The following is a 26,193-nucleotide window of genomic DNA, read 5'->3' as shown; positions in this document are numbered from 1 at the left end:
CCCCAGCAGCCACAATGGGTCAACTCAGATCTGCGCCATCAGTATTGCTGGCGCAAATCTGAATTGATCCATGTCAGTAAGTATCTGGTGCAAGTAAAGGATAGGAATGGGCCCAAATTCTCTTTGGATAATGTTACGTTAGAACTGGGTTTCCTTTAACAAAGGAACAACTTGTTTTGTAAGATACATTGTTAGGTTTTAAATGGTAGCATCACTAACATGCATAGACAACTAACAATGACTGGTTAGAATGAGCTTTCTTTTCTACCTTCTATTCCTATTTAATGGGTTCATGAGTAAAAAGCTCCATAGTGGCGATGATGCCTAATAAAGGCATACCTGGCAATGTAGGATTAAACTGTTTTTTCCTGTGACCTCTGGAAAATCATAAATCAATTTGTGTTTTTTTTAAGATATCAAAATCGGTGCTGCTGCTGATATAATATTTCTAGTGGATTCCTCTTGGAGCATTGGAAAAGAACATTTCCAACTTGTTCGAGAGTTTCTGTATGATGTTGTAAAACAATTAGATGTGGGTGAAAATGATTTTCGCTTTGGTCTGGTCCAGTTCAGCGGAAACCCACATACAGAGTTCCAGTTAAATACGTATCACACTGTGCAAGATGTCCTCGCCCATATTTCACACATGCCTTATATGGGGGGAGGAACCAAGACTGGACAAGGATTAGAGTTCCTAATTCAGAACCATCTAACTAAAGCTGCTGGAAGCAGAGTGAGTGATGGCATTCCCCAAGTTATTATAGTGTTAACGGATGGACGCTCTCAAGATGATGTATCTCTGCCATCATCTGTGCTTAGATCTGCTGACGTAAACATGTTTGCCATTGGAGTGCAGGATGCAGTGGAAGGGGAGTTAAAAGAAATAGCAAGTGACCCCCTTGATATGCACCTGTTCAACCTAGAGAACTTTACTGCTCTCCACGGCATTGTGGGAGACTTAGTTGCAAGTGTTCGCTCATCTATGACTCCAGAAATGGCTGGAGAAAAAGGAGTGATTAAAGACATCACAGGTAACATTATTCTGTCAGTACACTGCAATAATTGTGCTTGTGAGAAGCAGTTTGCAGTTGCTACTATTCCTTGATTGTAAGCATGTGTAGGCCAAGGGCCTTTCCAGACAATACCAAAGTCATTCTTAGTGCTATGCTAGGACTAGCCAGAGTGGGATATCCTCTTTCTGCTTTTGTTTTTATTGAACTGGAAGAGATGTGTGCTGGAATGGACTATAAAGGAAAAAAGGGATTAAAAAGACAGGAGACAGAAAACTCACAAAATCGTAGAGCATTTACATCAGATTCTCCTGTCCCCTGCTTAGGGGCAGCCAGGAAAGTTTATTTTTAGTATTAAAGAAAAATCTCATCAAGTGACACAGGCATGGAAGAGAGAATCATGTCACTTATCTCAGTGCTGCAACTCTTAGCTGAGCTAGCATTTTTTCAGCAATGGTATATGGTGGACCCTCGCTTTACAATCAAATCACTTTACAGTGGATTCTCCATAATTAACAAATTTCACTATACAATAACTTATTTATTTTGAAGTAGGTTCACAATGCCACCAACAGGACCTCATGAGTGATAGGTAAGCCAAACAGTGATGCAAATGCAAACATTTGGTAATGTCACAGGGCCCAATCCTATCCAGTTTTCCAGTGCCGGTGCTGCTGTGCCTATGGGGTAGGCACTGCTTCCTGTGCTGGGGATGCCGTCACAGAGGCCTCCTCCGGGTATGGAAACATTTACTTCCTTACCCCAAGGCTGCACTGTGGTTGCACCAGTGCTGGATAGGATTGGGCTGTCAGTCATGGCTGAGTATATGGATGGAAAGAAACAGCCTTGTAATTTGTATTTTATATTTACAACATTGTGTAAATTGATAACTATGTCCTCTAAAGCACACACCTTTTAAATCACCTTTTAGACAGGAAAATAGGTTAGTTCTGTGGAAGAAACTTAACGTCCAAGTTCTTGGAATGAATTACCAAAAGAAAAAAAAAAAACATGTTATTGGTTTCATAATACAATTGTGTCTCCATAATGGATTACCATTGTACATTGAGGGTCCATTATATTGTGATCTGAGTGCTGGGAAACTGTCCCCCCTTCCTCAAGTGGGCTATGTTAGAGCAAAGCAAACCATCTGGGTTCTTCTCAATAACTGAATGACAAAGAGAATTGTCTGGAAAGGCTCTTAGGTGCCCATCCAAAGGATTAAAAGCAATGGTTCTCTTAACAGAAATGCTTTTCAGCAAACAAACATGTCACTGGATCTGGAACAATTTGTGCCAAGCAAAATCAAACAAAAATGGGATTCTGTAGTCATTAGTGTCCATACCAGGCAGTCATAACTTCTCACACGTCCCCCAAAGTTCAGGGCAGGTTACGGTATTATTTTCAACCCATTTATAGTTGGGTTAGTCATGTTAGTGATCCATTATAGCTGAGAGAATGATTTGATCAAAAACATCTACTGAGTCTAAGTGACTGTTCAAGACTCTGCATTCCACATAGCCTTATTTACACCGCAAATATCCCAGATAGTGCTTTCCAGATAGTGAACGTTGGTTGATTGCTCAAATTCTGTTCATTCACGTACGCACATTAGTAGTGCTGCTTGAGAAGCCTGCAGTTTATGTACTTCTCTCTAAGGAAGCTTGATTGCAAGAACAGAGAAGAATTCCAGTTACGAAAAATTACCTCAAGGACTTTCCAATGGAGGAGGAGGTCTTTCTGCTCACATATATAACTGCAGGAAATATCTGATATGTTTTCCCATCTTCAAGATGAAGCCTGGTTAGTTTTCACAGTGCAGTTATTAACAAGCAGCACTTAGTCTTAGCTTGTCCAGGCCAGGTGTTGTATATTTCCAAATGGCTACTGGAAATTTCTCTTTTACCTTTTGAACTTCTGCAGCAGGACTCCCAGTTTTTTCAACTGTTCTTGTTCCAGTCCTTTCATATGCTTGTTTCTCACCTGTGGTGGTGAACAAAGCTTCACATGTGCTGGGCAAGTATTGCTGGGAGAGAAATTATCAACCCATTTCCCAATTCAGCAGCAGTTAAAGGTGAAGGGGAGATCTCCAGGCTGCAACCAGAAACTCTATTTTAACAGAAGTCTGTAGCCCGAAACAGCTTCGAACCAACCTATGTATTGTTAGCATGACAAAAAAAAAATGAGCCTAATTGAACACAATTATTATTTCACAAAGCAATGTTATTTGACCTTTGTTTTTATACCTTGGAATGAATGAAAAGATGTATAGCATTTTGAGTGATGCAGGACAACAGCAATACGCAGGTTGAAATAACACCCATCTCGTCTTTTCCAATTAACTTTTCACTTCAGCTCCATCATTTGCTCCATTACTCATCTCAGCTTTGCTGCATGACACACACCCAAACAAATGTTTTTCACTCCTTTTTCTGCAGGTTTTATGGGGCAAACACCCAAATTCATGGAGCAAATTGGGGGAGATTCCCTCACTAATGAGCAAACTGTTTAAAATGTCACAATGTCCTTTAATGTTTTTTTGCCAGTGTCTCAACTACACTCATCAGAAAGTTGGGATGTCTTTTACTGACAGGAAGAGCTTTTGCTACTGGCTTTATTGGTATTTGAGTAGGTGCCCAGATTTTGGAGTGAAGAATTACCTTGCAAAACAAGACATTTCTCTCAATACATGTAGAGACCCTGTCTGTATGTAAGAGGCACAGTTGAGAGCTGCTACAGCCCAGTTTCTTGTCACATCAACAGAGGTCCTCTGCCTACAAATGAAGTCTCTCAAAAAAAAGTGTGTATTTCTAATTGTGAGAGCTCTCATCCCCATATTAATTCCATGCTCTTTAAAGTCCCTGGGCAAATGCTGGGTTCCTTAATCTGAGTAGAAGCTCTTCACAATTACAAGAGACTTTCTTGCCACTGATATGCATTAGATATTCTGCTGCCAGAGCCCAGCTTGGAGTGGTGGGTTGTGAATTATACACCTCAAAAGGTGTATGAGACAAAGGCCCAAATCCTAACCAAATTTCCAGCCCCAGCATAGCGGTGCCAATGGGGCATGTACTGCATCCTGCAGTTGGGTGGCAGTCACGGAGCCCTCCTCAAAGTAAGGCAATGTTTGTTCCCTTACCTCAGACCTACATTGCCCTTATGTCAGTGCTGGAAAACGGGTTAGGATTGCACCCAAAGATATGTAAATGTATCCCATAGTTACATATGGGCTGTTCAATTATACATTGATAGTTTTGTCAAGATATGTACCTATCTGTAAAGTGTGTATTCATTCAAGAATATTGCTCCTGTTGCCTGTCTCCAAAAAGAACATTGAAAAGTGCCTGTTTTGCCTTGAAATAAGCTGATATGTAACAGGCCCTATAAACTGAATGATAGTACTAAAAACAGAACTAGGGCAAGTCCAAAGGTGAGTCTTGAATTTGCCCTGAAAGAAACTGTATGCCATCGTGGTTAATGACTTAGTTACTGCTTTCCTTCTAAGACAACAACTCTTTGCTTAGTTATGTAACAATGCATGCTATAATTTGCCCTCCACCACCAGCTTAATCCTTCATTGTGTACTTTAATATAATGGTATTTCAGTGGTGACAAATTATCCAACAATTGTATATACTTTTCTTCTGCTTCAGTGAGATCAGCAATATTTTTTTTCTAATGCACAGGCTGTTTTTATGAAACTGTTCTAGGTTTTTGGAAGACTAGCACTGAAAAAAAATATTTGATAATGTCATTGTTAAAAGTCAAACAGTAAATTTTAAACATACCAGTATCTTTAAGATATCATTTCATAGACATTCTCTCCATCTCTCAAGAGCTCTGAATTGACTTAGGAGGGGTACGATATATACGTGGATTAGATGACAGAAAATATGCTGTTTGGCAAGAGGTTTGAACCCAAATCTAATTGGTCCAGGCAAAACCAACACTCTATTCACTGATCACATGAACTAAATGTCAAACAGTAGTAAAGAACATAGTATCAACAATAAAAATAATATTTAAAATATATGTTGGACTAATTTGGATGAAGGATATATTCAAGTTAGTGTAATTCAGAGAAAGATGACATTTTATTTCATAATATTTGATAGGTCTTCAATATTTTGATGAATTTTAACTAGGTCTTTTGTATGGATGCATAGTCAAATTCTGAACCATCTTGATTGTGTCAATTTAGCCCTAGTACTACTGTAATGCTACGTGACATTCTTCTGTGAACAGTGAGAGTAGTTTGTATGAAATGAACATAACCCACATTCAGTTGCTTGTAGATAAAGGGATCAAATACGTCTCTTTCAGCAGACACAACCAAGCTCCATATATGGAGACTGAAATGATGAGGAATGTTAATTCACACGCACACTAATGGTACAGCAAGTTTGTAACTGCCTGTGCTCCATATGCTTTGGGTCAGTTTTTGCCTCTGTTGGATGGGCATATGACTTTGCAGATTACAGCCAACCATGGGTGACATCAAAGCGATTGATTCACATGGTACTTAAATGATATGATTATCTCCCATTAAGAGTCGTAAAAGTGTTTTCTGTCCAAGAAAGCTGATCTGTTTAGAAGCATTTATAACATATAAGGTTGGATAATGATGTTATGACTGGCTTCATCACTCTGTTTTAACATGATTCTGCATTACTTGATTGAATATCCTGTAGTCATATATGAAGAATAAATCAGAACTTCTTGATTATGAATGCAATTTTCAATTCTATTCCCATAGATCATATACTGAAGCATAATTAGATATTTCCATTCCTTTAGCACTATATTTTTAGGAAATATGTAGGCAAATACCTCCTAATATAGTGTACTAAATTTAAATAAGTTATAGGAGGCCAGTATATCCTGACAATAATTTGACCATCAAAACCCCTGACCTTCAGCCCAATCCTATCTTTCCCCAATGCTGGTGTAGCCGAGCCAAAAAGGCATGCACTGTATCCAGTGGGGGAGGCGGTGAGGCAGGAGGTTTCAAAGGAGAAAGAGGATTCCCCTCTATAAGCCTCCCACCTCAAAACAGGTCTCCTTGGCTCTGTGCCAGCTGCTAAGCTGGAACAAGTCCAAGGAGAGGATGAGGACAGAGAGGCTACTGCCAGAGGGGATAGGATCTTGTACTTGCCACCACCACTGGAGCCATCTCTTCCCGCAGTCTCCCAACCCCTGTTCTGCCCTCCTGCCTCCTGCATGACTTACCTGCTCTGGTGGGTGGTCAATGCTCCAATGATGCTCCAGTCATCCTGCCAGCACTACAGGAATACATGGTGCTGTAGTGCACCTTACAGTTGCTTTTCAGTGTGAAGAGCCGATAGGTTTGGGCTGCTTGTTATGCTGGCTGGCAATGTTAATGCATTATGGATGCAAAAATCATGAGTTTGTCAAAGAAACTCCAACATTAATTCTTCATCTTTCATTAAATGGGATCAATATTTTAACTGCTTGAATTTGAACAACACTTTAAAAGTCTGAAAAGTATGGAATATTTTAGAAATTTTAAAAGCCGAGCTCTACATACCATTATGATTACAAGACATTTTAAAGAGTTGTGCTTCATTTACAGATTTTCTTATTAGCATGGCTGCTTTAAAGTGTTCTCTGTTTGTTGAAGGCACTTCCCAATTGTATTTTGCCACATTCTGTAGGTCAGGATGCTCATTCCTAATCATTATACATTAATTTGCTTGCAAAAAAAATCTGAGCCACAAAGATAATATATTTTATGTGATCAGGTGATGTTACCTAACTTAGGGCGCAATGCAAACCAGGACTTGGGCCGGCTCAGGAGGGTCACAAATGTGCCATAAAGCACATTTGTGCCTCCTGACGAGGAAGCTGCATCGGCGCATCCAGGTGCACTGACACATGGAGGCTGACATAAGCCTCCGTGCCGGCTTCCCCACAGCCGCTTGTGTCGTTGCACCCGCACTGACACAGTCAGCAAAGGTAGGTTTGGAGGGGTGGCGAGGAGGAGGGAGAGAGGCATTCCTGGGTGGAGGGAGGGTGGGGGGAGGGTGGGCGATGGGCGGCCCCGGGGGTGGGCACACGGGGAGCCAGAGGTGGGGCTGGGATCTGGCAGTTATGCCGGATCCCAACCCCCATCCCCGGGGAGAACAAAGCGACTTCAAGCTGCTCCGCTCTCCTTGCACTTGCGCCACCTCCAGAGGTGGCACAGGTTCAAAGAGACCCATTGGGGCCAGCAACCTCTGTTTCCCCTTGCCTCTGGCTGAGCCGCTGCTGGCCACAAACCTGCGTTGGATACAGCACAAGCCTCCTTGGCTTGCCTGTTCTAGCACAGGTTTGAATTGCGCCCTTAGCTTCATATTACATTTTAGTATAAAGATGTGGGAGTTATCCTCCTATAACTGTAAAACACAATTTAAAAAAACATGGTGTCCTAAACATAGTATTCTGCATATAAGTATATATGAGCTAATAATTGATATTCAATCAGAATGCAGAACTAGCAGGCCAGTTTCACTTACCTTGGCCATTGTGTGTTTTGTTTCTCCATATTCGTGTTTCTTGCCCATTTCTAAAGAAACATGTCAGAACACTATTCAACTTGCATGGAATCACTTTGTTTAATGCTTTCACCTGTTGCATTTCTCTTTTTTTTAAGCGCAAGAATCTGCTGATATTATTTTCCTTATTGACGGATCAAACAACATCGGCGCTGTCAGTTTCGCAGATATTCGTGGTTTCATTGCAAATTTTCTTGAAAGACTCTCAGTTGGAGCTGAGCAGATACGCATTGGGGTGGTGACGTATAGTGATCGACCCAGCACTGTGTTCTCCTTGAACAGCTACACCCAAAAAGCTGATGTTCTAGATGCAGTAAAGGCCCTTAGCATCCCTGGTGGAGAGGAAGCTAACATTGGGGAAGCTCTTGAGTATGTGGTGCAAAACCACTTTACCCGTTCAGCAGGGAGCAGGAAAGAGGAAGGTGTTCCACAGGTTTTAGTCTTAATAAGTGGCACTGAATCTAGTGATGACATTAGAGAGGGGGTTTTAGCTATGAAGCGAGCTGGTATATTCTCATTTAGCATTGGGTTCCAAAGTGCTGACAATGCAGAGCTTCAGCAAATTGCTACTGATGGAAGCTTCGTATTTAATGTCCTGGACACACGTATCATTGATGATCTTCAAGAACAATTACTGCCAAACATTGTTGGAGTGGCCCAAAGACTCATTTTGTTAGATGCCCCAACCATTCTTACAGAAGGTATGTATTTTTTTAAATGAACAATTTATTTTATTTAGTTATTTATGCTCTTGTACAATAATATATTTATTTATTTTGGTAGACCTGTTAGTAGCCTGAGCTTTCAGAGCAGGTACAAGTATTTCAAACAAAGATGTGGACTCACATTGTGGATGCTCATAAGAATTTGAAATTGAATATCTAAATACATGAAATGCCCTGGCGTTAATCTTTACTATTGCTTCTGTAAGTAGGTTAGGAGGGCAAGGGAGGAAAGTCTGCTGTGTCATAGATCTAGCCTAAGAAGTGTTTGGCCTTTGAAGAGCAAAATCCATAAGATAGTCCTCTCATAGTGAAAATATTGTTATAAATGAGAAAGCTTGCAATGTATTGTTTTTTAGGCACCCTCAGATTTTTAGCTGTTCAAAAATATATATCAGGCTTATTTCATATACAGGCATCTCCTGGTATCCACGGATCCAGTTATTCGCTGTTCCTGTGCCCATTACTTTTGTTTAACTTCGTTACATTCATGTGAAACACTAACATGCCTTTCTATAACATGCAAATGCTATATGCAGAAAGCTTATAGCAAGACAAGCAGGCAGGCAGACTGCAGTCTAGAAAGGAGACTAAGAGCAAACTTCCTACTTCTTGCTTCCTGTTAATGATTGCTCTTAGGGCCCAATCCTGTCCAACTTTCCAGTGCCAGTGCAGCTGCAATGAAACACTGAGGTAAGGGAACAAATGTTCCCTTACTTTGAGGAGGCCTCTGTGACTGCCCTCCTGCCACAAGATGCAGCATATGCCCTGTTGGCATGGCTGCATCAGTGCTGGAAAGTTGGATAGGATTGGGCCCTCAGTCGCCTCTGTAGCCTGCAGTCTGCCTGCCTGCTTGTCTTGCTATAAGCTTTCTGCCTACAGTGTTTGGTTAAAGCACGACACACTTAACTGTGCTTCATTACATTGCTTCATGCTAATGTAAAAAAGCTTAATGAAGGTAATGGCTGCAGGGGTGCAGAGATAGGGTTCCCCCTTATATGCGGTTTCTGGTATCCACAGGAAGGAGGAACATATCCCCTGCAGATACCAGGGGGCAACTGTATAGAAATTGAAAATTCTTTGTGAGTTGTCATGGTTCATGGTTCATGGATAGACTGTCCCTGAAGATTCGTGATGGCAGAATCACCCCAGATTGCCTACTGCTTTGCAGAAATTGAGACAAAGATGATCAACACTTTTTTGGCTAGCCCAATTAAGGCACATGGAAAAATGTGCCTGGAAGAGGTCAGGGAGGAGCTCAAGCTTTGCCTAGTAGCTTATCATTATTCCTGAAGTAATTACTTTTCCATTCCATCTGTCAAAACATCTCAGAAGTAAATTTCATGAAAATGTAAAAACTTATAGTTATTCAATAATATTCTGCTAAACTATTTGAAGATGATCTTACACTCTATACTCCCCTCCTAACCATGTTTTTACAATTAAATGCTTTAGCTAAGTTTGGAAATCAAAATACTATTGGGGTGTTTGTATATGGTGAAGGTATAAAGAAACAAATCAACCCATCTTGCTAATTCTCTCCAGAAATCCTTGGAGAGAGGTGACAGGTGGTAAAGAAGAACTTGTTGATGGTCTTTAATGCTGAGACAGAGCCATGGAAAAATGGAGTTTTCTTCAGATTCTCACCAGTGGGCACTCACTTCTGCCTCCAGAGTGCATTCTGTAGAATAGAGCAGTGGTTCTCAAACTTCCCGGGAGATTTACTCCCTGGGTAAGTCTTTGCGGGGGTAGGGGCAGCAAAGCGATCCCCAAAATCGTGCCCCTGTGGGGGAAGGGGGTGCTATTTTTTAACAAAAGATACGTGCTCCCAGGATCCAGGGGGTGTGGGGAGCCCCATGGAGCACTTGCAGGGCTCCCCGCAGCTTCTAAACAGTGCAAGCGCGATTAAACCGGAAGTGGAATTTCTGGTTTCGTCGCACTTGCAACTTTCACTGTTTAGAAGCTGTGGAGAGCCCTGCAAGTGCTCCTCGGGGCTCCCTACACCACCTGGACACTAGGAGCACGTATCTTTTGTTAAAAAATAGCACCCCCTCCCCCCACAGGGGCACGATCCTGGGGATCGCTTTGCTGCTTTCCCCCTGCCCCCGCCCCTTAAAGGGAATGGGGCGTTGTTACACGAGCTGGTGGGTCACGACCCACCAGTTTGTGAACCACTGGAAAAGAGGACAATTTCTTATCCAGTGTGCTTGGAGCATATATAGATATTCCTGCACTCCTTGCAAGGCTCCCCCTACCTGTCATCAGAGTGAAATGCACTGGCAGGGATATATTTATCCCTAAGTGGTAATTTGTCTGGACAGTATCACTTCAGATTTCAGGAAGAAGTTCAGAGACTGAGTGCTCTTCTATGCATGAGAAAACTCTCTGAAAATTAGTGTACTATTAAATAGACTTGGAATCCATTCCTATCCAACTTTCCAGTGCCAATGCAGCTGTGCCGAAGGGACTTATCCTGTGGGGGGGGGGAGTAGCATGGAGGCCTCCTCAAGGTGAGGAAATGTTTGTTCCCTTAGCGTGGGGTTGAATTGCAGCTGTATTGGCACAGGAGAGTTGGATAGGATTTGGCCCTTGATAAGACTTCTTCCTAACAATCCATTTTCTATGTTATAGAAGTTTTAAAAAACAAAACAAAAAATGTGAAAGAGCATTCAAATGCCCAAATCAGAATAAAGGAGAAACTAGTTTTCCAGTACCTCATTCCAAATAGGATTAATCAGGATGCAGCAGCTGCTTTCCATGCATGTATGGGAGGGAGGGAGGAGTAAGAACTAGTCTGAAGACTAACCAAGGAAACAAGATGATCAGTGTTCATCTCAGTGGAAGTTAACTAAGCATGCTGAGGGCACTTAGACCAGGCTGAGTTCTGTTTTTCTTGCAGCAGGTAGTGAATAATCAGGGGAATATTTAAATTTGGAATGTGACTCATTGGTGATGCCTTCACCTTGGCAGTTAGGAGCCCTGAATCCTCCTTTTCTGCTTGACTTTTTTATTTGCATTAACCATGTTCGCATATGTATTTTTAATTCAATGACTTTCTGAGCAAATTGAATTAAAAACTATTGTGGACAATGCAGAGCATTTCTGCTAGTTCCCACACATCCTCTAGGCTTTGGGAGTTAAAATTTAGACTTTTTGTTTGTAAAACACACTACAGATCTGCTGTTTTTGTACTTTGTGATCTGGTTGGTGATCTGAACTGATACCTAACTACATAAGCACCACTGTTGGATAAACCAAGAACAGTTAAATAGAATGACATGTACAGTATTTTTCAATTATATCTTTCCAACAAATTTTTCCTCCCTCTCCCATTTTACCCTCACAGTAATAACCCTGTGAGACAGGTTAGATTGACTTTAAGAGGCATCGTGAATGTAACTGCTATGGGGATTGACCCATATCTGCCAGATCTAGCACCTATACTCTGTCTACTGTATCACATCACTACTTGAGATTTAGTCATATGCTGATTAGTTATCTTATGATAGTTAGCATATAGTATTGAACCACATATATGTAATATTATCATATTATGAAGTCAAGTGGTTTCCACTTAGTGCTGAGATTGTCTTTAAAGTTTTCTTAAGATGACTTCACCACATCTTGTTGAGGTGGCAGTTGTTTCTAAAGAAATATAATCCATGTGATCAAATAAATTACTGTAAGGTTTTTAGTTGTTTCAGGGTGATGAATGCTCAGTGATGCTGTGTTCATTTGCCTCTTGTGGAATCCAATTTCCAAGTCTGGACCTTCAGTAAATCCAAGAGGGGTGTGTTTTGTTGCATGTTGTGACTGCAAAGCAAATTGGTTCCTATTTGATCTTTCACATTTGGACATTCTTTCTGATGCAGCATGCAATTATATGTCTGTTAAATAAGGAGTGGGCTTTGAGGTGAGGTGCTGGAAGAACCTTGTGTGCTGGAAGGCATGTTTGTGGAGGAAGCTCTTTGTTTTGGAGCAAAGAGGAAGGGGATGCCTAATTCCTAACAATTAGCTAGCAGCTCCATATTCAGAGGCACTGTGTTTCTCAATGCCTTATGCTGGGAAAACTAACCACAAGAGCTTTCATTTCTTGCTTGCAGGCTTCCCGGGTCTACGTAGAAAACATGCCACAGGTCTAGGTGATTCATTGGTCTGATCCAGCAAGGCTCTTTTTTTGTTCTTAATAACATAGTGCAGTACTTTATTTTGATTCAGCCTTAAACAAACCGTTAAGTTTGTGAACTGTTGAACTTGAGGAGCAGTATATCAGTCTTTTTATAAACAGGATAATTTGTATACTATCCTATAAAAATTGACTGTGCTGACAATAATTAAAGTAGATTTTATTTGGATTACAATATAGTTCATTATAACTCAGCATAAGAAAATAAGACAGATACTCTTGTACAACAGAAGCATTTCCTGTGGCCTCTAGAAGGCTAATGAAGAATTGACTAGCGATGTTGAATAAGTAATCCTACTGATTGTGTATATGTATCTATATCATTGCTTGCAGTTGTTGAAGTCAATAAGAAGGACATAGTCTTCCTGATAGATGGCACAACAGCTTTGGGAAATGCTCCCTTTAATGCAATCCGTGACTTCATTGCCAGAATCATTCAGAAACTGGAAATTGGACCAGACCTGATCCAAGTCGCAGTGGCACAATATGCAGATAATGTAAACCACGAATTCTATTTCAATACCTACCAGACCAAAAAAGATGTTCTTGCAAATGTCAGGAAAATGAAGCTGAAGGGTGGTTTGACACTCAATACAGGTTCTGCACTGAGGTTTGTTAAAAACAACTACTTCACTAGTTCTGTTGGATCCAGGATTGATGAAGGCATCCTGCCAATGCTGGTCCTTATTACTGGTGGCCAGTCCAGCGATGATGTCATCCAACCAGCCCAAGAATTGAAAAGCAGTGGCATACTGATCCTTGCTGTGGGGGCCCGAAATGCAGATCTTACTGAATTAGGACGCATTGTTTATGAACCAAGCCTGGTATTCTCTCCCTCTGAATTCCGCCAAGTAGCACTGACAACCATTCTTCCTGAAGTCTTGGCACCTATAAGAACACTCTCTGGAGCAACACAACAAGGTAAAAATTATTTCTGTTAAATACTCAAAAACACTGCAGTTTCACAGACTGGGGATAGGGAGAGAGTGATTGGAGAATTCCTTCTCTGTGCTCCAGTGCTGCTGAGAGAGGGACAGCCAGGCAGCTCCACCCTTCTGATCCATGAATTGGATGATTGGCATCATCTCAGTGGTCTCTGAGGAAACCCAGCTGCAGATGGGGAGGGCAGGAAAAGGTAGTAACAGCATGAGATTTTTGGGTCATGCTACTGCTGCCTCCGTTGTAGGGTTTCAGAAGCGGAGCAGTTGGGCTCCTGGGAGTTGGTGGACCCTCAGCAAATACCTGACTGGCTGACCTCTGATGCGGTCCCTGAAACATTCACCCAGTTTAGGTTCAGAAGGCAGTGTTCACATGGTACAATTAACTTTTAAATAATTACATTAATTAGATTTCTTTTCCATCTGCTCCCTCTGTCTCAAACATAAAAATAAAATATTTTAGTTTTTTGTTTTTCCATAGTTGTGTATTAGAAAATTGGATTGCCAGAGCCAGTGGAATGCTTCTGATGAATTCACTTGCCTTTCAAAATTCGTTCCTTACCCCTCAGCCATAATCCTGTAACCATTATTCCAGAATTACTAACTAGTTTCCTTTTATAAAAGTTTTGTATTAATCCATATAGTACACTGGCTGATAGAGGCATATGTGGATGAATGATTGCTGTTAGTATTTATGATATATAATGGAACAAGAAACATCAGTCCCCAGACTTACACACCAAACTTAAATAAAAAGAACTTGGGATTTACCCATTCTACCGAAAAATCAGTGGTATTCCCAATGAGTTTAGTCAGCATTAGGTTTGTTCATTCCCTCAGGACTGAGAAAAGTCTGTGCTTTTTGTAAGAACTATAAGGCAGAGTACTGTTTGGCAGACATACAGCTCAATCCTATGCATGCTTACTCAGAAGTAAGTCCATTTGTTTTCAGTGGCACTTGCTCTCAGGTAGAGGTATATAGAATTGTGTTGTTAGCTTCTATAGATTGCTCCATGAAATGGTTCATCTTTCTTTCTCCTCTGCCACTCACTACTCCAAGTAAGAAAAGAAAGTACCTGATCAGGTACATTCAGGGCAGAAGAAACTAGTTTTGTGTGGTGTAATCTTGTCTACCAAACTCTTAAGAAAGAGGAGATGTTTCCCCTCAGTGAAGAAGTAGCAAAACTAATAAGAACCACATTATTTTTGGCTTTCTTGGGGTTTCCTAGAATAAACCTGAACTTTGACAATAATCCTGTTGGAACACAATTATTGCTAAAGTGAAGGCTTTAAAAATCTTGCCTATTTAACCTTAATGAAGATAAATATCTTTAGATCAGTGTTTCTCAAACGTTCCGGGAGATTTACTCCCAGGGTAAGTCTTTGCGGGGGCAGAGGCAGCAAAGCGATCCCCAGGATTGTGCCCCTGCAGGGGAAGTGGAGCTATTTTTCAACTAACCTTACATGCTCCCAGGGTCTTCCAGTTTCATCGCGCTTGGACCTTTTACTGTTTAGAAGCCACAGGGAACCCTGAAAGTGCTCCGCAGGGCTCCCCACACCCCCTGGATCCTGGGAGCACGTAAGGTTAGTTGAAAAATAGCCCCCCTTCTCCCGCAGGGGCACGATCCCGGGATTGCTTTGCTGCCTCTGCCCGAACCCCTTAAAGGGAATGGAGCATTGTTACACAAACTGGTGGGTTGCAACCCACCAGTTTGAGAACCACTGCTTTAGATAAAACAAATCTGTTACTTAACAAGCTTTTTCAAAATGTATGTCTCTCACTAATACAGTCTTGCATGGTATGTACCAACTCTGACATTTTTATTTTAAAATACAAATTAAAAATGTTCTTAAATATTATACATAGAACTATATGTATATATGTACTTCTCTCGTCTCTTTCTTTTCTCATAGGTATTAAAATATAGGGATAAAAGAAAATGTTAGGCAAAATGATTCTCCTCTCCACTATTACAGCTAAGAATTTTAAAATATTTTCATATTTGCACATTCAGTAGCTTTGGACCACTAAAATGCAGCTGAGTGATAATATAGAAATACAGTCAAAGTTAAGTACTTTAAGTCCTTTAATTTTAGTAGTGAATGATTTCAATGTGAAAGATTTAATCATGTGGTTAATTCTTCCAAATACTTAACCTTGAATTCTGGCCCAATTCTAGGCAAAAAAGCACATGCTATATCCAGTGGAGGGATGAGTGGAAAGCTTCAGGGGGGAAAGGGGATTTAAAACCTCTTTCCCCTTCATAAGCTTTGTCCTGCAATGGGTCACCTCAGACCTGTACCAGCTCTGTAGCTGGCACAAGTCCAAAAAGAGAGTAGCCTTAGTTTTGTCTTTATGACCCACAAACAGAAGAAACTAATACAAAATGAATTTTACATAGGTCTGAACTGCTCCAGAGAAAACCTTTGAGCATATTTGGGACCTTGAGGCCTCTAAACCCACTGTAAGCTTCTAGATATGGATAGGACCATCTCTGTTTTTCTTGTTGCCCCACAAAATCATTTTGGGGGGAGGAGAAGAGAGAGAGAAGATCCAATCTATGCCACAAGGGACACAGCAAGGAGATGAGTTTTGAGGCTCTGGCACTTGCCCGATAACATCAGAGGGCGTGCCCTGTATCCTGAAGGTGTCAGAGCCTATCCCTGCTGGCCCTCCCTGCTGGCATGGATTGCCACCTCTACTGGTCTCATAGAAATATCAAATAGGCAGCATAGGAGTGGAGCTGAAAGATCTATCCAAGATCTTTGCCAAATAGGCAGCTCTAGGGGCCCAGTCCTATTCCCTATCAGTTTGCATCATGCAGCACCACCAGTGGAGCATATACTGAATGTTATGGTGGAGAGGCGACCAGATGGCCTGGAAAGGGCAAATAAATATTTTTTACTTACCTCTGTAGGCCGCCTGGCCATCAATGAGCCTCCTCAGACCTATGCCAGCTATTTTGCTTATGTAAGTCCAAGGAGAGGCAGGAGGCATTTTGGGATAAGGAAAGGAGGTTAGGATCTTGGTGCACACTGCTGCTCCCTGCGTGGCCACTCCCTGTCCCAAAATGTCCATAAAATTCTTTCTGCCTGCCACTGCCACCATTTAACCTGCACTGGCATGGGCTGGATGGACCACTGTCATGTGTGTGCAGCTTCTGTTCATGTGCATCAGTGGCTCCTAAGTGTATGATAGTGCAAGCTTTCATACTGCCACAAGGGCAGCAGATAACAAGCAGATCACAACTTTCATAGGCCCTTGATAGGATTGGACTGTAGGTCTGGCAGTAACCTGGAAGCATACTGTGAGTGCTGTGGTCCTGGAAGACTAGATCCTTTTGGATGTTTTCAGCCCAGTTTGAATGTCTAATTATTTCAGCTGGATACCTGAAATGGATCTGAAAAGCAAGCCTCTTCAGATCCAGTATAAAAATCCACTTGAACTTAAATTTATGAGCCACTCTAAAAGCCCATTCCTAATTAATTTCCAGTGCCAATGCAGCTGTGCAAACTGGTGTGCTGCATCCTATGCTGGTAGGGGCAGCCACAGAGGCCTCCTCAAGGTAATGAAACTTTGTTCCCTTACCTTGGGGCTGCACTGCGGTTGCATCAGCCCTGTAAATGTGTGTGGGTTTGGGCTGCAAGTATAACATCCTGAGCAAAGCTATGTTGCCCTGTTAGCATTACCGGTAGACAGGACACTTTAGTCATTTGAAAAGGGGTCTAGATGAATGTCATATATATCCTAATATGCAGTTGGATGTGCTTGATCATGTGGAAAGTTTATTTGACATTCCTTAGAGTTCTGTCCTCTTCTGCATGGCTGTCCTGTTCAGTTTCATCTTCTTGTGTAACGAAGTATACATGCGTGTACAGCAAATGCTGTATGCACACATGACAAATACTGGTGTGTTTTTCTATGATGTCTCATGTTATTTTCTGTGCTCTACTGCAGTTCTGGTAAACAAAAGGGATATCATCTTTCTTTTGGATGGATCAGTCAACGTCGGAAATGCCAACTTCCCATATGTCCGTGACTTTGTTATGAGGCTAGTTGAGTCCCTTGATGTTGGAATTGATGAGATACGAATTGGTCTAGTGCAATTTAGTGAGAATCCTAAAACTGAATTCTATTTAAACACTTTCTTAACCAAGCCAGATGTACTTAAGCGGCTGATGCAGTTGAGACTCCAAGGGGGGTCAGTGGCAAATGCTGGCTCAGCGCTAGACTTTGTTCTTTCCAATCACTTCACTGATGCCGCTGGCAGCAGGATAGATGAGAACATTCCTCAGGTGCTAGTCTTCCTTGCAGCAGGGCCATCTGCTGATTCATACCGACTGGCTGCCAGAGGTTTAGCTGACGCAGGAGTGCTGACATTTTGTGTTGGCATTAAGAATGCCAATAAGGCAGAACTTCAGCAGATTGCCTTTAATCCAGAAATGGTATATTTTGCGGATGATTTCAGTTCTCTGGCAGAATTGTCACGTGAAATGATTAGGCCAGTAGCAACCTATATTAGTGGAGGTGTGCAAGAAATAATCCCAGCAACAGGTAATTTCTTCCTTTCTTACTCCTTTATGGGTTTAAGATTAATAATGTTTTACCTTGCAGATGTATTTTGAATGACATTCAGCATTTTATTGGCAGGCAACATTATAGTGCCTTGGGGCCACATTGTAGGTTTTAAAATTCTTGTTTAGAATTGTTTTTACACAAATGAATATTACACAATGTGGGCATTCCACATATAGATGATCACATGCTATTGGCTGCCGAAATCTCCAGTGTTTCCTTTTCATGTAGTAATTTTACAAACAAACCCTTAAGACAATTTCATGCATATAATTCCACCTACATGTGATATGCATGGGATTAGGGTGGTGAGGGCAAGTGTATATATCCATGTATGCTATGATTATGATTTTGCATATCTTTATTTTACCATATGAATATTTTCTATTTATTTCAAATATGTATACCCTGCCTCTTCAGGCTTAAAATAGTCAAGTATAGGGCCCGATCTTATCCTTCCCCCAAGATAGGATTGGGCTGCTAAAAAAAATGGCAAAAAAAAAGAACCAGGAATTAAAACAGTTCAACTGGAGACAGTAATAACCACAAACACACTCAATATTATTCAAAAGCTGCAGTTGAAAAAATAGATATATGGTCTTCACACATGAGGTGTATACACTTTTTATCTTGTACATTCCAACTTTTGGAGGGGATTTAAAGCCAGCAAATTAAAGGGTTTTTTTGTTTTTTTCAAAAATCAATACGGGAGGGGGGAATGAAACTTGGGTTAGAACTGCATGAGCTCAGAGCTCCATGGTTCACACCCTCTCTCTTGCGCTAATTACAGAAAATCAATACTGGGCCTACGCACATGTTTAAAGTAACCTATGACTTGGCTCTAGGTTTCTATGTGCAATAAGTACATAGTACTTATGCTGTACTTAGTGTGCTGTACTTACTGTGAGTACTGTAGTCTGAAGTGACAGAACCAAAATGTAGGTTTACCACCTCAGTGAGAATAAAGTTATTGTTTATCCTAAGAAAAAGAAAATATGGTGATATACTTTTCTAGAGTTAGCAAATGTACAACATAATTTTAGGTACTCTATGAATAATAATTTAACACTATTATGTCAGTGATAATTTTAAACTATGTGAAAGAAGATGCATAACAACTTTTATGAAAAGCATCCTAAGTATAAATTTAGATCCTTGGAAGCTTAAAAAGATTCTGTGGACAGACAGAGTGCTGGCACTGGGTTACTGAGAGCCCCAGAGCAAAGTCTTGATGGTCTTGCCCCCCCCCCCCGATGATGTACTGAGTGCTACCATTGCCAACAGTACCGAGAATTTGAGGGTCTACCTGACCAGGTGGACCCTCTGTTGTTCATAAGTCTTTGAATGCTACAAGTGAGGCATGCCTCAAACAGTGTTGCAAGGTCCTGAGAGAGCTCTTGAATCTTTCAGAGCTGCAGCGAAGAGAAATTTCTTCCTAAAGAAGAGGTGTAATGATGCTCAAATTCTATCCATGATGCTTGATATCTGGTGGCCCATTCACAAGTGCAAGTCATTAGTTGGTCCATTAGTTGATGCAATATGATGCTGTCATGCCATGGTTCTGCACCAGACCCTCATTACTATAGAAGACTTTTATTTTTATCTAAAGAAAGATCACAAGTCAACATCTGATCTAGTACATAATCAAGAGAGCTGAATTTATAGTTAGGATGCTTTTTGGAATGTTCTTCTTTCACACATCTTTTATGTAGGGCATTTTTGTAATGAAATAGTCATTTTGTGTGTGTGTGCGTGCGTGTGTGTGTTTGTGTGTGTGTTTGTGTGTGTACTAAATGTCTTCATGTGTCTTAATTCCAGAAAGCAAGAAAGATATCTTATTTTTGATTGATGGCTCAGCAAACCTTGCGGGTCAGTTTCCTGCTGTTCGTGACTTTTTACACCGAGTTATTTCTGGCCTGAACGTGGGCCCTGACGCCACACGTGTAGCTGTGGCACAATATAGTGACGACAGTGTAAATGTTGAGTTTAACTTTCATGGCATCCCATCCAAGCAAGAAATCCTTCAGACAGTGAAAAAGATGAAAATAAAATCTGGGAGGACAATCAACATTGGTGCTGCATTAGATTATGCTAAGAGGAACATCTTCGTGAGAAATGCCGGGAGCAGGATTGAGGAAGGAGTATCACAACTCCTGATACTCCTTGCTGCTGGAAGATCAAGTGACGATGTGGAAAGGAGTGCTGATGAACTGAAAAGAACTGGTGTCATTGCTTTTGTTATCAAATCCAGGGCTGCTGATTCTGCAGAATTAGAAAGGATAGTTTATGCCCCTTCGTTCATTCTAAGTGCCGATTCCTTATCTAGAATTGGAGACATACAAACTGAACTAGTCACTCTGTTGCAAACTGACTTTTCATTTACAGGTATATATAATTCCTTTCTACCTACCTACTTACCTACCTGTCTGGGGGTTGGACTAAATGACTTTGCTGGTCCCTTGTGATTCTATGATTCTTATTTTTTTATTTACATGTCTTTATTTATTTGTTTATTTTTATTTACATGTATTTACATTTAAAATATGTATCCCACTTATAAAAGTAACTCAAAACATCTACCAACAGAAAAGAAAAACAATCAAACTTCAAAATACATAATATACTGCTATAGCTATAACCATAACTAAAAAAAAAATCCAACAAATTAAACAGAAGCATACTCTTCAGGAAGTTGAAAGTAGTCCTAATCTATTTGATGTACTGTGAAAATGCTAAGTATCTCCAGCTTACCTTAAAACAATTACAACAATCCTGGCCCCATTACAAGTCAAGATGAAGTTCATATGTAGTGACAGACACTCCTGAGTATGTTCAGGGCAAATCTTGCCACTGTGATGCAGGCCACTCAGCCTTGGTTAATTCACCGGCAGCCCAATCCTGAGCTGCCCGTAGCGCCCAGGTCCAGCAGCTCCCGCCAGATCCTGCGCCTCCGGCGCTACCGTGGGAGGCTCCTCAGGAGAAGGGGACGTTTGTCCCCTTTCCCCCAAGTAAGGGAAGCAACCCCGCAATGGGGCTACTCACTTTAGTGGCAACCTTTTGGTCGCCGCTAAAGGCACTCGTGTAGGGCGAGCAGCCCTGCTTGAGCGCCTTGGATCCTGCGGAGCTTGGCTCCATGAATCCACCTCTCCCCCACCCCCAACACGCCTCCCCCATGCCCCCGGCCAAGCCTCCCCCCTCCCCGGAATGCCTCCCCCACACCCCCGGCCATGCCCCCACCTCCCGTTCTGCAACCCGGCGGTCCGGGAGACCACCGAGCTGCAGAACCCAGGCACTAGCCCAGTGCTGGCCAGTGCTGAGCTAGCTCTGGCGGGAGCCCAGCGGTAAGGCCTGCAAACATGCCTTACAGCACATTTGCGACTGTGGTCCACGGCACACAGCCGTGCCATGGACCACAGAATCAGGCTCTAAAACTCATGACAAAAGAAAATCCTTGTTCCAAAAAGTGATAAGCATTTAAGTAATACACAAGCAAAAACACATTAGACCAACAACATTATAAAAGAATGAACACAATAAACAATTATGGTTTACTGGTCAGAATAATAGTCTCTTGTTTTTTCTAGACTGATTCTCTAGTCTAGATAAAATGCTATCCTGGAAAAAAGAAATAGGTGCTGACTGTAGGATTGTTCACATGAAATGCTCAATTTTCATATGAATGGCTGCACCTAGGCTCATTTGTACAGATCTAAAATTTATGTTTATTGTGTACATCTGAATCAAATGGAATGTGTAACTAAATTAATAACTATTGTACCTGGGTACACAGATATTCTTGGTTCAGTTTAATGTATGACCAGACCCTTTGCCATCATCAAATATAATTACCCCTGCAATACAATATGACATAGGGCACAATCCTATCCTGCACTGGAACAGGCAAGTACAGGATGGGGCCCAAGGCGGCTTAGCCAGAGGCAAGGGGATACTTTTCCCTTTACCCCTGGGTAAGGCACCTTTGGCCCAATGGCTCTCCTTGGACGTGTGCCACCTCGTCAGGTTGCGCAAGTCTGAGGAGAGTGGAGTGACTTGAAGCTATTCCATTATCCCCAGGAACCGGGGTTGAGAACTTGCATAACTGCCAGATCCCATTCCCGCCTCCCGCTCCCCACCCGCCTGCCCCAGGGCCACCCAGGGCCCTTCCCCTACCCAGGAACACCTCCCTCCCGCCCAACCCAGAGCCTTACGTTGGCGTAAGACTCGCAGAGGAAGCCGGCGTGGAGGCTTGCATCAGCGTTTGCAGGCCAGCGCTCCTCTGAGTACCAGCCTGGCTTCCTCTCGAGGAGGCACGAATGTGCCTTACGGCATGTTTGTGAGCCTCCTGGGCCAGTGCAAGAGACTTGCAAGAGACTTGTGAAGGGCTGGATTGCGCCCATAGTCATTCTCAGAGTGATCTTTGGGAAGGAAATGGAATGAGAGCTTATTTAATCAGGAGTAACTTTAGTTAGTAAGACGCATAAAACAGAGAAAGAAACTTTATTTTTTTATTAGGAATTCGTTGATTTCTTAAGACCCAATACAGGAGATTCTTCTTCAGAGACAATTGCACCAGGTTCTTACAATCACTTACAATCCTTAGAATCACTATTGAACTCTTTCAGAGAGTGTTAGCCCAATCCTATCCCCTGTGACTCTGCCGGGTGCAGCAGTGCCAAAATGGCTACTGTTGAATCCATTGCACTGCCAAGGCTGCCAATGATCTCCTCTGGGGAAGGGGACTTTTGTCCCTTCCCCCAAGGAAAGCCCCAGCCTTCTCAAGTCTGCGCTGGCTATTTTGCTGTCACAGACTTGAGAGCCTCTGTGTTGGGCTTTGTAGCCCAACATGGAGGATAGGATATGGCAAAGCAGAGCTCTGCAGCTCCCACCTTCATTCCGGGCCAGTTCCTCCACCAGCCCTGCCCTCCCCAACGCTGTTCCGCCCATTCCCCGCATCCCCCCACTCCAAAAATATTCACCCCTGACTGGTGCTGCAGGAGTGGCCTTCTACGCAGCACTGAGGTGTTGACTGGCCTGGCACGGTGCTGGCAGCCCCTCCTGTCCGGGTGTTGCTGATGTACCTTATGGCATGTTTGCAACACCCAGTGCCAGTGCTGGAGCTCAGCGCCAGAGCTGATTGCCCATAGGATTGGGCTCTGTGTCAGATTGCTTAAGCACTTGCACTCAGAGCCAGATTACATGTTACATGAAGCACATAGTTTGACCTTTATATGCTTGACTTTTGGCTTTTTAAAATAAATTTATAAATACCAGCTGCAGTGGGAGTGGGGCATTGTGAATCCACACCATAGTGTTATGGAGGGAGGCTTTAACTCTTTCTCTTTCCCATGATTCCAAGTTGAACTCACATCCTATAGAAGTTTTTGTTTCAGGTAAGGAAGCCCCCATATTGATTCTTCTCGGATCCTCCACACCCTGTGTCTGATGTTAAGCAAAAAACAAAGAACAACAAAAACAAAAACAACAACACAGCACACAAGGGGTCAACTATGTGTCTAACCTCATGTATTGTTTGGCTCTCATTTACTAATTCCTGTATCTCTTCGTGTTTTTTGTTTTGTTTTTCTTCTCTTTCTGTACTGGTGGTGCCTTCCCTTAACTCTCCCTCTGCTATTTTTTTTAAACTACTCATAACGAATCCACTTTAAAAGGCACATATGAGCATATTTATTCGTATGAAAACCATTGGTTTTTCTTCCTTATTAACCCCACATTTCCCAAACAGATGCTGAGGCTCAGAAGAAGGATGTTGTGTTTCTGATAGATGGTTCTGATGGCATCAGGAGTAGTTTTCCTGCACTGAAGATTTTTCTACAAAGATTAATTGAAAGTCTGGATGTTGGCCCTGATAAAGTCCGGATTGCTGTTGCCCAATATAGCAGTAATATAAAGCCAGAGTTCCCCCTGAACAGATACGCAGACAAGGCAGAGGTGATTGGGGCTATCCAGCGTTTGTCTCCAGTGGGAGGCTCAGTACTCAACACAGGGGCTGCCCTAGAGTACCTGATAAACAATATATTCACAGTTCGGGGCGGAAGCAGGATTGCTGAAGGTGTCCCACAGTTTTTGATTCTGCTGGCAGCTGATAAGTCAAGAGATGATATCCAAGGTCCTGCCAAGACTTTGAAGTCAAGTGGTACTGTGCCCTTTGGGATTGGAATTGGAAATGCAGATATTTCTGAGCTGCGGACCATTTCCTATGTGCCTGAATTTGCAGTTGTTGTTCCTGATACCAGTCAACTGAGCAATTTACAGCAGCTCATTGCACAAAGAGTGACTCGGCTGACCAAGGAAGAAATAAATGCATTGATTCCTGAGGTTACTTTTCCAGTACCCGTCCCAGGTGAAGGACAATTTCTTAACTGTTGAGCCTGTGTGATAATTTATTTATTTTTTGATTTGATTTGATTTGATTTGTAATCCGCTTTTCTCCCCGGAGGGCACCCAAGGTGGGATAATTCTTATAATAAGGTACACAACCAAGTTATGATTATGAGGCAACCAAGGTTGGCAGCCAGCAGTAGGAGATATTATTCTTCACTGAGCAGGTTCCTACAACACACAGGCTAAAACAAGCTACATGCCTATGTTGTGGCAGTGTTGCTCACATTTGCCCAGGCTCCTTTGTAGGCCTTTCAAGTCCTGCTTGAGATGCTGCAAAAACTTGCCAAAGCAGTTTGACTAGGAACTATAGGAGGACAGCAAAAGATACCATGGGCAATGACAACTCCATAGTCTGGACACTTCTATGTGTAGCTGGAATGGGGTTCTCACAGACCATGACTTTCAGAAGTCTTCCACAAGAAGCTTGCAAAAAGTGTGTGCATGTATTGTTGCAAAGGATTACTGTTTGTGCATACCTACTAATGCTTACTACATTCTTCCCTGCTGCTGTGGGCTACCATTGTGTGGATTTAAATTTACTTTGGTCTTCTAATTTTTTTATACTTGCATCATCTGGAGTCTTTATTTGTTCCCCAGGGGATGTAAAGAGAGATGTAGTATTCCTTATTGATGGCTCTCAGTACGCAGCTCCTGAATTCCGTTCTGTTCGTGAATTTATTGAGAGACTTGTAAACAGCCTGAATGTGGGTTCTGATACCACTCGAGTAGCTGTGATTCAATTCAGTGAAGATCCCAGGGTTGAATTTCTACTGAATGCTCACTCAACTAAAGATGAAGTGCAAGCTGCATTGCAAAACCTAAGACCTAAAGGAGGGAGGCAAGTAAATCTTGGATCTGCCCTCGAATATGTGTCAAAGAATATATTTACAAGGCCCTCAGGAAGTCGCATAGAAGAGGGTGCACCTCAGTTTTTAATCCTCCTCTTTTCCCGTCCATCTGATGATGATGTAGAAGACCCTGCATATCAAGTCAAGCAATTTGGAGTAGCACCACTGACTATTGGAAAGAATGTAAACCCTGAGGAAATGGTCAAAATAGCTCTTAGTCCTGAATATGTGTTTCAAGTGTCAACTTACCAGGATCTGCCTAGTCTGGAACAGAAATTGACACTACCTATTACAACACTCACTACACAACAGATACAACAAATAATTGCTGATACAAGCCGTCCTCCAGGTAAGAAAGTCTCATCCCAAAAATTACTTTGTTCATATAAATAATTTCTGCATCTCTGCCTTGCCTCAGAACTGCCTTCTTCTTTAACACATCTTACATGAAACCTTGCTCTGATAATCAGTGCAGAGATGTATAAATCTCAGTACTTCTGAGGATCTAAAAGGTTTTCAGGACAGGACAGTGTCTCCTGCTTCTCCTTATCCTAAGTATTGCCACATGATGACATCTGAACAGGGTTCATACCCTGGAATACATCTTGGGACATATCTAATAGCCTGGGACATACCTTAAGTTATAGCCCTCTTACCAAGGGCAAACCTCTGTATCTTAGTATCTGTGAGTTTTTAGCTTCAGCAACTTGAATAAAAACATACAGTTAAATTCAGAAGTGTTTATGTATGTAACATGAAAACCTTTAAATTAAAAAAAAAAAACAACTATGGGTACCTATTCTCCACCTTTGGTCACTTTGCCATGATCATAGTTGTCATAGCTAAGAGTGCTTGTTTTTTTCATAACCACTTATGCATGACAGAGTGATTTTGAAACTCCACTCTGAGGCAGGAGTGGAAATCTTGAATGGGTCAAGCGTTTGAAGCACTACCGAT

The 26,193-nt window shown here is 41.9% G+C and overlaps 1 protein-coding gene across 1 annotated transcript in view; it reads left to right on the top strand.

The window, feature by feature from the left end:
* Window positions 1–26,193, top strand: part of COL6A3 (collagen type VI alpha 3 chain) — a 119,024-nt gene that overhangs the window by 28,304 nt on the left and 64,527 nt on the right. The window contains exons 3-9 of the mRNA XM_066630984.1: window positions 414–1,031; window positions 7,663–8,265; window positions 12,806–13,393; window positions 17,369–17,965; window positions 19,805–20,371; window positions 23,730–24,347; window positions 24,986–25,585. Of these exons, the coding sequence (XP_066487081.1) occupies window positions 414–1,031; window positions 7,663–8,265; window positions 12,806–13,393; window positions 17,369–17,965; window positions 19,805–20,371; window positions 23,730–24,347; window positions 24,986–25,585 (4,191 nt within the window). The remainder of the gene's footprint in view (window positions 1–413; window positions 1,032–7,662; window positions 8,266–12,805; window positions 13,394–17,368; window positions 17,966–19,804; window positions 20,372–23,729; window positions 24,348–24,985; window positions 25,586–26,193) is intronic.

The sequence above is a fragment of the Tiliqua scincoides genome, chromosome 1 (assembly GCF_035046505.1).
Source record: "Tiliqua scincoides isolate rTilSci1 chromosome 1, rTilSci1.hap2, whole genome shotgun sequence".
Taxonomy (NCBI): Eukaryota; Metazoa; Chordata; class Lepidosauria; order Squamata; family Scincidae; genus Tiliqua; species Tiliqua scincoides.
The sequence above is the reverse complement of the archived record's forward strand: the minus strand, read 5'-3'. Positions and strand labels throughout refer to the sequence as shown.